Consider the following 12,329-nt stretch of genomic DNA (forward strand, 5'->3'; position numbering starts at 1 on the left):
GGGGAGGGGGGAAGCAAAAGCAGTTCAGGGTAGAAACAAGTGTTTCAGAAGGTGAATTTTTGAGCTTCTTAAGCTGAGGCTACCTTTTAATAGAATTTTGAGAAACAGCAAATTAAATACTGTATAATTATCATTAATATTGCTTTCTCTTATGCTGTATAATTTATTTGGGTTTTTTTATTCTTTTGTTAAAGGCAAACCCCCCTCCAGTGCTGGTGAATACGGATTCTTTGGAGACTCCAACATACGTAAGCCTACATTTGCTTTCAGTTACAACTTAAGATAATGTTTTGTGTATGTTGTTGTGTAGGTCTGTTGTTACTGTTTAATAAAACTGATTTTACCTCTGTGGTGCTTGATTTCACCAGCTGTCCTGATGGTCATTTGAAGTCCTTAGATACCTGTTCCATTTAAAAAAGAAACAAAAAAACCCCAAACAAACAAACAAAAAGGTTGGAAATTGCAGGTGAAAGGTTCTGTGTGAGTACCACTGTGTGACAGTGCAAAACACAGTTAGAGGTTCCAGAGTTTGTGTTCAGAGGACAGTCTGTTTCTTCAGCTGTGCAGGCAGATGCTTTAATATTTAATGTGCCATTTCTGTTGCATTTTTCACAAAAACACTTCTTCATGCAGCGGCTATATTTAAGATTTCAGTGTTCTAAATGTACATAACAATGTCTTGGTTGTGTTTGAAACATTAAAGTGCTAAGTGTAGTTATGTGGAAGCTAATATTTGTGTTTGGCACAACAATTACTATTCGTGTTTTGTGATAGAAATTCTACTGGCAGAGACTTCAGAGGCTTTGAAATGTATGTAAATTTGGTATAGGTTTCAGGTCTGAATTTTCTTCCTGTACCTTCCTCCTACATTTACTTATACCCTCCTTGCTCGTCCTTTTCCTGAGCAGTGTTAATGCCTTTACTGATTGCTTTATGTTGTTTTTGTTCTAAGTACTTGAGTTAGCAAGTAAAGAGTAAATCTTGTCCTTGTCAAAAGCATTCATAACTTAGCAACATTGCTAGAAATGAGCTGTAGTAACTCAAGACAGACAAAAGCGTGAATTAACAGTTTAAGCAGAAGACAAAAGATGAGCATAGTGACATAATTTGCTCATAAATGAGTCTCAAGTGTAATGATGATGCCTCTGACTAAAAGATCACAGCAGTAGCCTGCAGTGTGCGGCTCTGTTGTTGATGTGACGCAGATACAGTTTAAAAAAACATACTGAAGGTGAGGTGTCTTGCTGCACACAAACTAAACCAAGAAGAAAAGTGATTATTAAATATGTATTTGTGTTTCAGAAGGCCCTATCTGATAGAGGCATGTGGAGGACAGTAGATAGTAGGAATAGGAAGAGAAAATATTAACAGAACAAACTGGCACTCAAAAGACAGCTAAATTACCAGTTTGTAATGAATGCAAAACATATGAGCCCATACAATCTGTAATCTAACCTATTCTGTAAGCACAGGAAGTTCAGTAAAGGAATATCCTTTTAGGCTCCTATGTAGTTAATGGATTTGTTAAACGATAAGTAATATAAAATCATGCTCGTGAGGTAACTACATCATGAAGCTACAAAAAAAACTTAACTGTTAAAGCTTTTTCTATTGAAGGAATAAACAAAATCTAGAAAGTCATCAAGGAAAAAATGGTTAGGAACAACTCTTGTTATCTGAATCACAAAGCTGCTGAGGAAGTATTTCCTCCTAGAACTTAAATGAGGTTAGCAAAAATCACCAAGATGCTTATTTTATTCTTTGTAAAAGCCCAAGGAAATACAAACAAAACTCAAGTTATGTCACATGAAAAGATTAACCATACCAGAGAAATTAGAGCCAGAAGGCTCTAACCAAATTCTGCTGAACTACTAATAGCTTTTCTGATTCAAAGGTTGCTGTGACGTAATTACAGCATTTGTATGGAACTTTATCTAGGGGAAGTCCCTGCAAATAAAGCCTGCCTTAGTGTATCTGAGAGCATTGCAAAATGTAGGATTGGCAGTGATTTTTATCATTTGATGTCAATTCAAAAGTAAATTTAAAAAGAGAAAAAAAAAAGACTTTAGAACTGAACTAAAGCAGAAGATAAAAATGGTGGAGATTCTTGTTTGCTTCTGTTTATCTAGATGATATTTCAAAATTGGGTTGGAGTTTTGTACATAGAAATAAACAACACTGCAAAAACATCGGCTTTGTTTTGCCTAATGGTAGTGACTAGGGAAATGAATATCTGTCCCTGTTACTGATCAGTCATCATGAACCATTTCCCAGGTACTGTAGTGCTGGATGACTGGTTCAGTTAATAGGTATTGTCATCATTGTAGGTAAATAGCTCAAGGACTAAGCTAACATATAAACTTAGTGATTACAGTGGCTCCTTTTGTGTCAGTGTAGTAATAGATACAGTTTCATGTATTCAGAAGGTCAAGACCTCTTCCCTTTTTAATGACCAAATATCATGTGTTGAAACCACAGTATCTTTTCCATTAAACAAACCAATAAGGACATGATAATTTTTGAGGTACTGCACAAAGAAGATGATAATAATCTGTTGTCTGGAATGGACATGGCTGCTATTTTTATCCAGGGGAAAATAATTAGAGATTGAGGAAAAACTGTAGTGAGGGATAAATGAGCTTGACAGTATGCAACCCATGAAACTTGTGGCATGTCCAGTTTTTTTAGCTTTTAAATATGTTAAATAAAGATACAAGGAATCAAGTAGATATAATCTTAACTTTCTTTGGGGTGGATTGAAATCCCCTTTTTTAATTCTCTGCTAGAAAACTATACAGATTTTTAAAATGCTTTCTTGTATACATGTTTTGTGTCCTTAAAACCTTGAATCGTAGATTAAAAGTACAGAAGACTACCAGATATCTTAAGAATAGATAAGATGCTTTGTAAAGTAATAGTATAAATGCTATTTCTTACCTTGTTAAATATTTCATCCTAAAACACTTGAAATAGGGAATCTCCTGTAGCTGCGTGGTATATATGTTGCTGTAGGTAACTGTGGAGGAATGAATTTGAGTTCCAAGATACCTTAGTAATTTAAAAAAAAAATATTTTAATAATTACCTAGTAATTATAAAAATGTTTATAATGTTTTTATATTAAATATGGTTAATTTGTTATTTCAATGATTTTGCTTAATTTAGATATTTGTTACCGCTGTTATTTGATTCTATTCTAGTCCTGTAGGCACCAAAGAATGTCCTTTCTAGCTTAGGGATGACAAGGTGTACTTCTAGTATTGGGGCTTTTCATCTAGCTTTATGAAATACTCTTCTAAACTCCTCTTCTCTTTTTGGTCCTGTTTTAATTTGTTGATCTTTAGTATATATGTAACATGATAAATAATAATAGAATAATATAAACAGTTGTTAAACATTGCTTTATAAGGGTCTTGCCCATTTCTAGTGAGAAGTGGCATAAAGCACCAGTCTTTGATTTTTCTCTGCTCCATGAGAAACAACCGTTTGGAAATACTGCTCTGTTCTGTACAATTTCTTCTCTAGCCCACGACCTCTTCCTTTTTTCTCAATTTCAACTTGCCCTATTGGCCTGAGGAACATCTGAGGATCTCAAGAACATTTAGGTTGATTGGTGGTTTTCCTGGCAATCAGAAGCAGAGGGCCCCTGCTCTAGAGTATCTGCACAGAGCAGCCTGCTCTCTGAAATCTTAACTTTTAAACTCATAAAATCTGGTTCATGTACAGAGCAGTGTGAAAATCCCATGTCCCCTCTGAGCTCAGTGGTCACTGTGGAACAGCTGAGATTTGATGGGAGTGAACTGCCAGCTGAGCAAACCGTTGTATAAAGTGTAAAATTCTTTGTAAGTCTCACTTTTCTTTCTTTATAGGTCAATGGCACAGATGCAGATTATGAGTATGAAGAAATTACTCTTGAAAGGGTAACGTGATAACTGTCTTCTTGTATAATGCTTTAATACTGAAAGTTAACCTCTTGATACTGCTAAATGGCAATACAAAACAAAACAATCTTTACTGTTTGATTCCTCTTCCTCTCTCCCCTCTCCTCCCCTTTTTTCCTTTAGGTAGATTATCTAACATCAATTAAAAAAAAAAATACACCCAATTGGTGGAGCAGGAATAGAAGTTTTTATTAATATCCTTGACCATTAAGAGCAAAATGGGGGAAGGATCTTCCTGAGACATACTGCCTTTAATGTTATTATCTAGGCTTGTAGAAATCAATAGTACAATTTCTGATTTCATGTCCTGTATTGCCATTTATGATTGGTGTTTACTTATACCACTAAATTTTATATTGAGATTCAGGCTTCCAGTTGAGATTACAAGTGACACCTTGTCATATGCATTGCTTTGCTAGGTTTATGATTTTGAGATCCATCTCAATTCTTTTACTGAGCTGCACTATTAACAAAAAGGAAGAAAGGGTTGTATTTGATACCTGTGCAGTTCTGGTGGTTACTGAGAAGGTGAAGAGGTCTTGAAGGTGGTAGATAGTAAGGGTGGGCAACCTTTGAAGAGAAACGTCCATCTGAATCTCTGCATCTGTGAGGGTATATTACATGTGTGACACAAATTACCTGGGGCTTCTCCGGGAAAAATAATTCATTACTATTAATTTAATGAGAGGCAAATATTTGTATGAATAATGTCAAATATTTAGTTCACTAGTGAGGGAAGGTTTTTATCTAGTTTATCGGGTTCACTTCAATGAGAATGCTGTGGGGTTTGAACTGTATCTCTTAGGGTTACATAATCACTTAAATTCTCGTTACTTCTGTGGAAAAAAAGCATCATTGTATCTTACAAATGGTTATATGTAGCCTACTGCTTGAAGTGTATTTTAGTATTTATCACTGAAAATTATATAAATACGGTTCTATATTGAATCAAATAGAAACACTAGGATATTTTTCCCCCCAAAAAGAAATGTGTAATTTTTTTTTTTTTCCCCCTCTGCCTTTAGGGAAATTCAGGACTTGGCTTTAGCATTGCAGGTGGTACAGACAACCCACATATTGGGGATGATTCGAGTATTTTTATTACAAAAATTATAGCCGGGGGTGCAGCTGCACAGGATGGAAGATTACGGTATGATGACTTTCTGTGTTGGGTTGCTAAATGTTTATTATTATACTTTCAAACAGTGGATAGAACACTTTCTGTTACTTTCAGTAGTTCTATCATGCTACATTACATTAAGTTTTTCTTACAGAAATGGTTTGTAAGCAATAAAAAATGTGTCCAATTTTATTTTTTTTCCCCCAATAAAATCTGCATATGAGTGAAATTAAGCATAATCAATTTATATCACCTTTTCTATTTGGTGGTATTAATCGATTATGCCATATATTTTATAGTCCTTAATTCAATATGCAAAGGAAAAGCTTAGACAGGTTGCATAGGTAGCTCTTGGTTATCCATGTGCAGATTTTCTGGTCTGTAAGATAGTTGATCTTAATAATAACCCTATTTTATGCTTGGTATGCTGTGTCTTCGTTTTTCAAAGATACTGCACATCCTCAGAAGCAAAATTTTTTATTTAAATTGACTACTCCTTCTCCAGTATACCCCATTTTCGTATTTAATTGTGGACTTATACTACTACTTAACTCCTAGTGAGGAAATGTGGCATATTACTAGATGGTAGCAAGTGATATTTGCAACTTCCCTTGAAGACTACTGTTAGAAGTTAATAACAAATTACGTTAATTATTTTTTTTCTAACTCAGAACAGTCTTTAAGTATATTTCTCTATTACTGTGTGTTAAAAAAGCACATCCGATTGTAGGACCAGTTATTTTTTCCTCTTGTGTTGTCAAAAACTTGCCCTATCATTTTTGGTGCAAATGCCTGATGCATTAGGGTTTTTAGTCCTAATAAGCTTATTTCAAGGCTTGATTTTAGCCATTGCCTATTGTCGGAAGTACATCTCGGAGAATGTGGTGACAGGTGGGTCAGGCATTGTACTTGGTGTAATGAGAGCTCAGTGTTATTATAGCAACATGTTAAATAGAGTGGAAGGTCAGCCCTTAAGCAGCTTGTGAAAAGCAGGGATGGAGGTTGGCTCGTTCCTATCATGGCTTAAAACTCGTGTGTTCTCATTGTGTGTCTTCTAGATTCTGACTATTTTTTTTTTTTATTCTTTCCTATAGCCCTAAACAAAAGGTAGTTTGTACAAAGCTCTGCTCAAAATACTGTTTAAATGAAACACGTAGAAGATGGTGTCCTCTTATGCTGTGAACAAAATATTCCCATTAAGTGTTTTCTAGTGATCCTTATTTTGATTTTAAGCAATAATTAAATTTAGAGCCTTGTCTTGACTCAGTAGAATTTTGGAGCAAAATCTATATATCTTAATGTGTTAACATGTATGTTAGTGTACTGTAGATAAAATATTAGGCTCCTAATTTGTCTGCTCTGCTGTAACACAACAGCTGAACATGAACGTTTCTGTCTCTAGGGTTAATGATTGTATTCTACGAGTAAATGAGGTGGATGTTCGTGATGTGACACACAGTAAAGCAGTTGAAGCATTGAAAGAAGCGGGATCAATTGTACGATTGTATGTCAAAAGAAGAAAACCAGTCACAGAAAAAATAGTGGAAATCAAACTTGTGAAAGGGCCTAAAGGTACATAGGAAATACAAAGCTTCTGTTTCACAAGAAGGATAAAGTTGACGATAGGTTTCTGCATTTATTTTTCAAAATAAAATAGTATTTCAAAATAAAATAGTATTTCAAAATAAAAATGCATATGTAGTTACAGGAAATGCAGAATAATGAAAGATAAAGTAATGACATCTCAAATGTTTCTGGATTTTCATCCATGTGTCTTGAAACTGATTTTGTAGAATGCGTATTTTTCTTTCAAGAGACAAAAATGTGTTTCTGGTAACATTTAGTAATTTTAAAATACATTACAAATGGGAGTAAAATATTTATTTAAATTACCTGGAAAGGGTCTTGGAGAGATCAAAAATACATAAAGAATTACTTTGTTTCTATATGGGTAAATGTTGGACAATGATTCTTTAAATGTCAGTGGTGATGCTTTAGCTCTGCTGTGAGCATCTTTCACAAGGCATGAAGTAAATGATTTAGTTTTTGATTTTCAGAACTTCTGTAAATGTTACATATTTTCCAGAACTTTCTGCAAAATTATGACGTTCACGTGCAAAGGCTTCAGCCAGAGCCTAGTATTTTTTTGTATGTGTGATACAAATAGCACCATTATGAATATAATAATGTGAGTCTAATGAATGCTGAAAGGTTTCTTGAGTAATGATTTTATCTTCAAGCAGGTCTTGGTTTCAGTATTGCTGGTGGCGTGGGAAATCAGCATATACCTGGAGACAACAGCATCTATGTAACCAAAATCATTGAAGGTGGGGCAGCGCATAAAGATGGCAAGCTTCAGATTGGAGACAAACTTTTAGCTGTAAGCAAGAGCTGCAATTTTTTTTTTATGGTCATTCACTTTTAGGCCCAGTAAGGGCATGATTCAGTTCATGGTTAAGCTGCCTGCTGGTAGAGTGTTATTTCATAGAAATAGGTAAAAAATTTGATATTGCCAGAAAATCACTGGTAAGTATTAAATCTGCCACATTCAACACCATCTCATCAGGAAGTCTGTTCCTCAGCCCAGTGTTTCGTGCAAAACCTGTATGTCTATTTCTGATGCCTGCTATTATTTTTCTGAGATCTGAGTGCTGGGATTGTAAACCAGTTTGTACTGGGATTGTTTCTCTTTTCAAAAAGAAGAATGGAAAGGAACTCCATATACTGGTAGCTGGCCAGCCTGCAGTGAAACTGCTGCTTACATTGGATTTCAGTGTTTGTAATGCTTTTAAATGTGGTGGGGTTATTTTTTGAGGGGTTTTGGTTTTTTGTTTTTTTTTTTTTAAATACTTTGAAGTTGAATTTTCTATGCACAAACTAAAAATAAGTTTGAATTTTCTTAAATTCTATCTGCAAATTTAGTTGTCCAGCTAGAAAAACAAGAGCCAGAATGAATTTCTGAACTGTAAACTCTTGTAAGGTGTAATTGCTCCACTCTCCTGCCTCTACCAGGCAGTACCTGCTTCTGTAGGAGGTCTGAGTACATCTTTACTCAGAGTAGATGACAGCAGAATGCTCACTCTTTTGCTCTTTGAACAGTAAGAAACTGACTCTAAATGCTTATTGCAGTTTCCCATCTGTAAAAAGACTTCTTGGATAAGTTTGTAACTTACAAATACAGAGCTGGGAAAACTTGAGCAACTTACAGATAAAGAATCCTGGGCTTATCACTTTATGTTTGTGTTACAATGGGTAGTTCTGTGAAATCATCTCAAGAGAAGAGCAAATCCTAATACGAGAATTGGGAGGAAAAACCAGAGATTGTTTACTATATATTTTTATATCTATATACACATAATCATATATATACTATTTATTATGTTTACTATTAACTGCACAATGCATGCTTTCATAAGCCATACAAATTCACAAACCCAAAGATCCAGCTGCTTGGTGATAATGCTGTTAATATGTTAAGTTTTAAAATCTGCATCATAGGAAGTGTTTTGATTATAGGACTTCCCTGCAATGCAAGGGCTTGCTTTTAATGACAGACTGCTTTCCAGTGTTATAGTTTGTCACCCGTACAAGAAAAAATCATGCTAATGTGCTTGTGTTATAAAATACATGGAAAGTTTTAAGGAATTCTTTTGGAAATACCAGAATTTTGTGACAAATTACTTTGCCCAGTATAACTTTATCCATTGAAAACATTTGCCTGACCAAGTAGCTTTGTATTAATATCAGATACTGTTTTGGAGATGTAAGTAGCATGTGCAATGTGGTGCTTGGTATAGTAAACATGATGTCCTAATTTATTGTAGCTGCAATTATTCCCTCCATTCATTAAGTTAGGAAAGAAGTGAGTAAAATGTCACCCGTAATATCTTCTGATGACTTGAATTTCACCTAGTCAAAGCTTTGCTCACTAATGTAGAGATAAGCTGCCGCGTTTGGCAGAATGTAATTTTCGTTGTACTGCATTGTCAATGCACTGCAAAATGACTTTTCAGTCATAAGGAGTGGTAGGAATTTAAATTTGTTTAAAAATAAAAAAATCAGTAAGAGGATTTTAGAAACATTTTAGGAAATTTTGAGAAAATACAGATAGAAATAATATATTTAAGCAATAGAGTTTTCCCCCCACAAGTAATATCTGACAAGGCCCAATTGTTTTTACACAGTATATAAAGTGAAAGTCACCCAAGGAAAGTATCTTTGGTCCCTCAGGTTCAGTGCAGTACAAGCCCTATTTCTCATGTTGCCAGGAATTATATGCAGAAGTTAGTTCCCTCTTCAAAATATGGAAAAGAGGGCAGCAACTCAATTTTACTAAAGCTTTATATGAGATAGAAATTGTTAAAGGTTTCAATTTATTTTTTTTTTTTAACTGAAGTGCTGGACTTTCCCCTGTACAGTTAAACTAGTTCTAGTTACTTGGCATGGAAACCAGTCACTTTGGGATCTTCTTCAGTTTTGAACCCTACTTTTGAACTCCTGCAAGAATATGTTGTCTCATTGTAATGTCTAGAACTTAATTATGTCATGACAAGAACATGTAGGATTTATTCCTACTAGAATATACTTTCTGGTTTAATGCTTGCAATAAGAGAATATGTCAGTGCTGTGATTGTGCAATGGCATCTTGAGTGTCCTGTTTGTCCTGTTAGTTTTCCAGACATGTGTGCTGCCTTTACAATGTTTCAGTAAATACAGTTTATTATAATCTTTTGAAGAAAGACTTGTCTGTCTTGTATGTCATAGCATTATGAAGCACCTCTTATGTAACTTTCATATAAACAATTATGGCACATGAATCCTAGTAAAGACCAAAGGCAGACTAGAATGCTCCAACAGCTTTCACTGAGTGTCCTATGAAAACGTACATTTTCCCATGTTGATAACTGGTTTATTTTTTTCTCTTTAGGTGAACAGTGTTTGCTTAGAAGAAGTTACTCATGAAGAAGCAGTGACTGCCTTAAAAAACACATCTGATTTTGTTTATCTGAAAGTTGCAAAACCCACCAGCATGTTCATGAATGACAGTTACGCCCCTCCTGACATCACAAACTGTAAGTCAAGCTTATCTTCGTGATTTAATTTTTTCCTTGCAGGCTTAAACATACTACATTTTTAGTATTTTAACAGTTTAAAGCTTTTTAAAATTATACAGTGAAAAAATCTTATTTAAGAAAGTTGATTAGTCAGGAAAATTACATGCTGAACAGAATAACATAGTTAATGTACTGAAAAGACAGCAGCAGTGGGGCTCAGTGTGTTTCCATGACTAGTGGCCTAGTCCTAGTGACTTGACATTTCTGGTCATTTGCTGATGAGTGCATAGAGAACATGTGTCGTGTTATCCCAGAGGCTGCGAAGAGTAACAGCGCTCTGCAAAGATGTTCAGTGTCCTGTGGACTGAGCAAAAGACAATACTGTTTAAGGTAGAGGTTGGTGATTTCTGACCTTTTGTTTTTGTTGTTGTTTTTCCTCACCTGCTTTCTTGCTTTTTCTTGAGCTGCTCTTATTTGAATAAACTGGACGGGGACAAGGGGGAGGTCTTGACCTCTGATGCCTGCAAATGTGTTGTGAGATTCCATGTTAACTTAAAATCTTACTTCAGTTTTGACATAATTGTTGATAATTCAAATGGAAAACCAGTGAATGCTGTATTGAAAATAGTTACAGGTACTGCTTACAGGAATCTTTTTGAAGTCAAATGTACTGTTTCTTCCAGAGGAATATTACTGTTTCCTGTTTGGAGAAAGGGATAAGAATAATATAACTGCATAAGACTAAAAAGATGGACTTTTCTGGAAGACCAGTTTAACTTGTCACATAAATGGTTCTGGGGGAGAGTTATTTTGGGAATTTTTTGTTGGTTTTTGTTTGTTTGTTTGTTTGTTTTTTGTTTGGTTGGGGTTTTTGTTTTTGTTGGGGTTTTTTTTGTTTGTTTCCTGCTGTTAGATAGGAGTAATTGGTGTGTAGAGCAGTGATCTGTTCAAGTACTACTTTATTTGGAAAAAAGAACACTTTTGGACTAAAAAGACAGTGTTATAATCTGAACCAGTATGTAAAGAACGAAAGTGTTGGATAATCATACCTCTTAGTCTTCTGTAGTAGGTCCTATGTCAGTAGCAAATGTAAATTGCATCAGTAATATATATAAAAATGTTGGCCATTCAGTGGATCTTGGAACAAATTTTCAGTAGCTTGTTAGTATAAATGCTTTTGAAGTTATTCAGTTGAAGTATTACTAAAAAGGTATAGAACTTGCTATTTAAAAACACCATTACCTGGGTAGTGCATTATAGTGCATATTGTAGAATATCAGTCAGAAAATCATGTACACAGTTTTAAGAGACAGAGGATTTGCTTTGTGTACAGGCCTCCTTTAAAGACATTATTAATGATGCAATTTTGACTCCTAGGCAATTTTAAAGTATTTTTCCTTCATGTGTGTGTGCAGTGATAGCGTATTTCCACTCTGCATTGGGAAATAAAGTACTGCAAGGTAGGGAATAATCAGTTTCCTCACTAGAGACATAAATACCTTATCATTCTTTAAATGGCATAAATACAGGAAGAGAAGAATATGTAATAACAGTAAATGACAATAAAGTTTTAATTATATTTCCCATTTTTGAGATTATAGTTGTAATGGGTGTCCTCAGTTTGCAGATGAGGGAAATAATAGGAAATCTTCCTTCTTTCTGTGTAGAATTGTTATGTCAAGGGAGAGGGGGTGGATTTGGAAATAGAATTTCTCTGTAAGAGTCTTTGACTTTTCCTGTCAAAGCAAGTTCATTTTATGCATGTAATTTTCTGTTCATTCAAAACATAGTTCCTCTCTCAGTTACATCAGTAATAATATTTACTTGAAAGTATAGGTTTAGATCTGATTTAGTATTCAGAAAGTGACGGCTTGCCTTTTATTTCTGTCACATTCATCATGAATATTTTTTGGGTATAATTTCCAGCTAAAATAGTTTAGGAAACGCACAGGAATATGTTTTTGCAGGAACTCCATACAGAGCCTTTTTATGCCTTGTAGGTTTGCTTTGATAGTGCTGAGAATATCAGTCTTCAGAAAGGACCTGACTTTTCTAAGCAGGCAGCATATGTGGAACTTGATAAATGATAGTAGCCAGTGCTGACATGGAGCAGCCCGTTGGTCTGAAATAATGAACTGTTACATTGCTTGATAGTGGAGTTTTAGTTACATGGGGAAAAGATACAAAATATAAAAAATAAGAATACGTGATGGTA

At 34.7% G+C, this 12,329-nt stretch overlaps 1 protein-coding gene across 1 annotated transcript in view; it reads left to right on the forward strand.

Annotated features, from left to right (window-relative positions):
* The window catches only part of LOC104411189 (disks large homolog 1), a gene marked incomplete at both ends in the record, with an annotated part of 52,296 nt that extends 42,164 nt beyond the window's left edge, over nucleotides 1–10,132 (forward strand). The window contains 6 exons of the mRNA XM_010021558.1: nucleotides 195–248; nucleotides 3,869–3,919; nucleotides 4,966–5,090; nucleotides 6,463–6,632; nucleotides 7,304–7,440; nucleotides 9,988–10,132. Coding sequence (XP_010019860.1) covers nucleotides 195–248; nucleotides 3,869–3,919; nucleotides 4,966–5,090; nucleotides 6,463–6,632; nucleotides 7,304–7,440; nucleotides 9,988–10,132 — 682 coding nt within the window. The remainder of the gene's footprint in view (nucleotides 1–194; nucleotides 249–3,868; nucleotides 3,920–4,965; nucleotides 5,091–6,462; nucleotides 6,633–7,303; nucleotides 7,441–9,987) is intronic.
* Between the last annotated feature and the right edge of the window lie 2,197 nt (nucleotides 10,133–12,329).

This window comes from Nestor notabilis, unplaced genomic scaffold (genome assembly GCF_000696875.1).
Source record: "Nestor notabilis isolate BGI_N333 unplaced genomic scaffold, ASM69687v1 scaffold26209, whole genome shotgun sequence".
Taxonomy (NCBI): Eukaryota; Metazoa; Chordata; class Aves; order Psittaciformes; family Psittacidae; genus Nestor; species Nestor notabilis.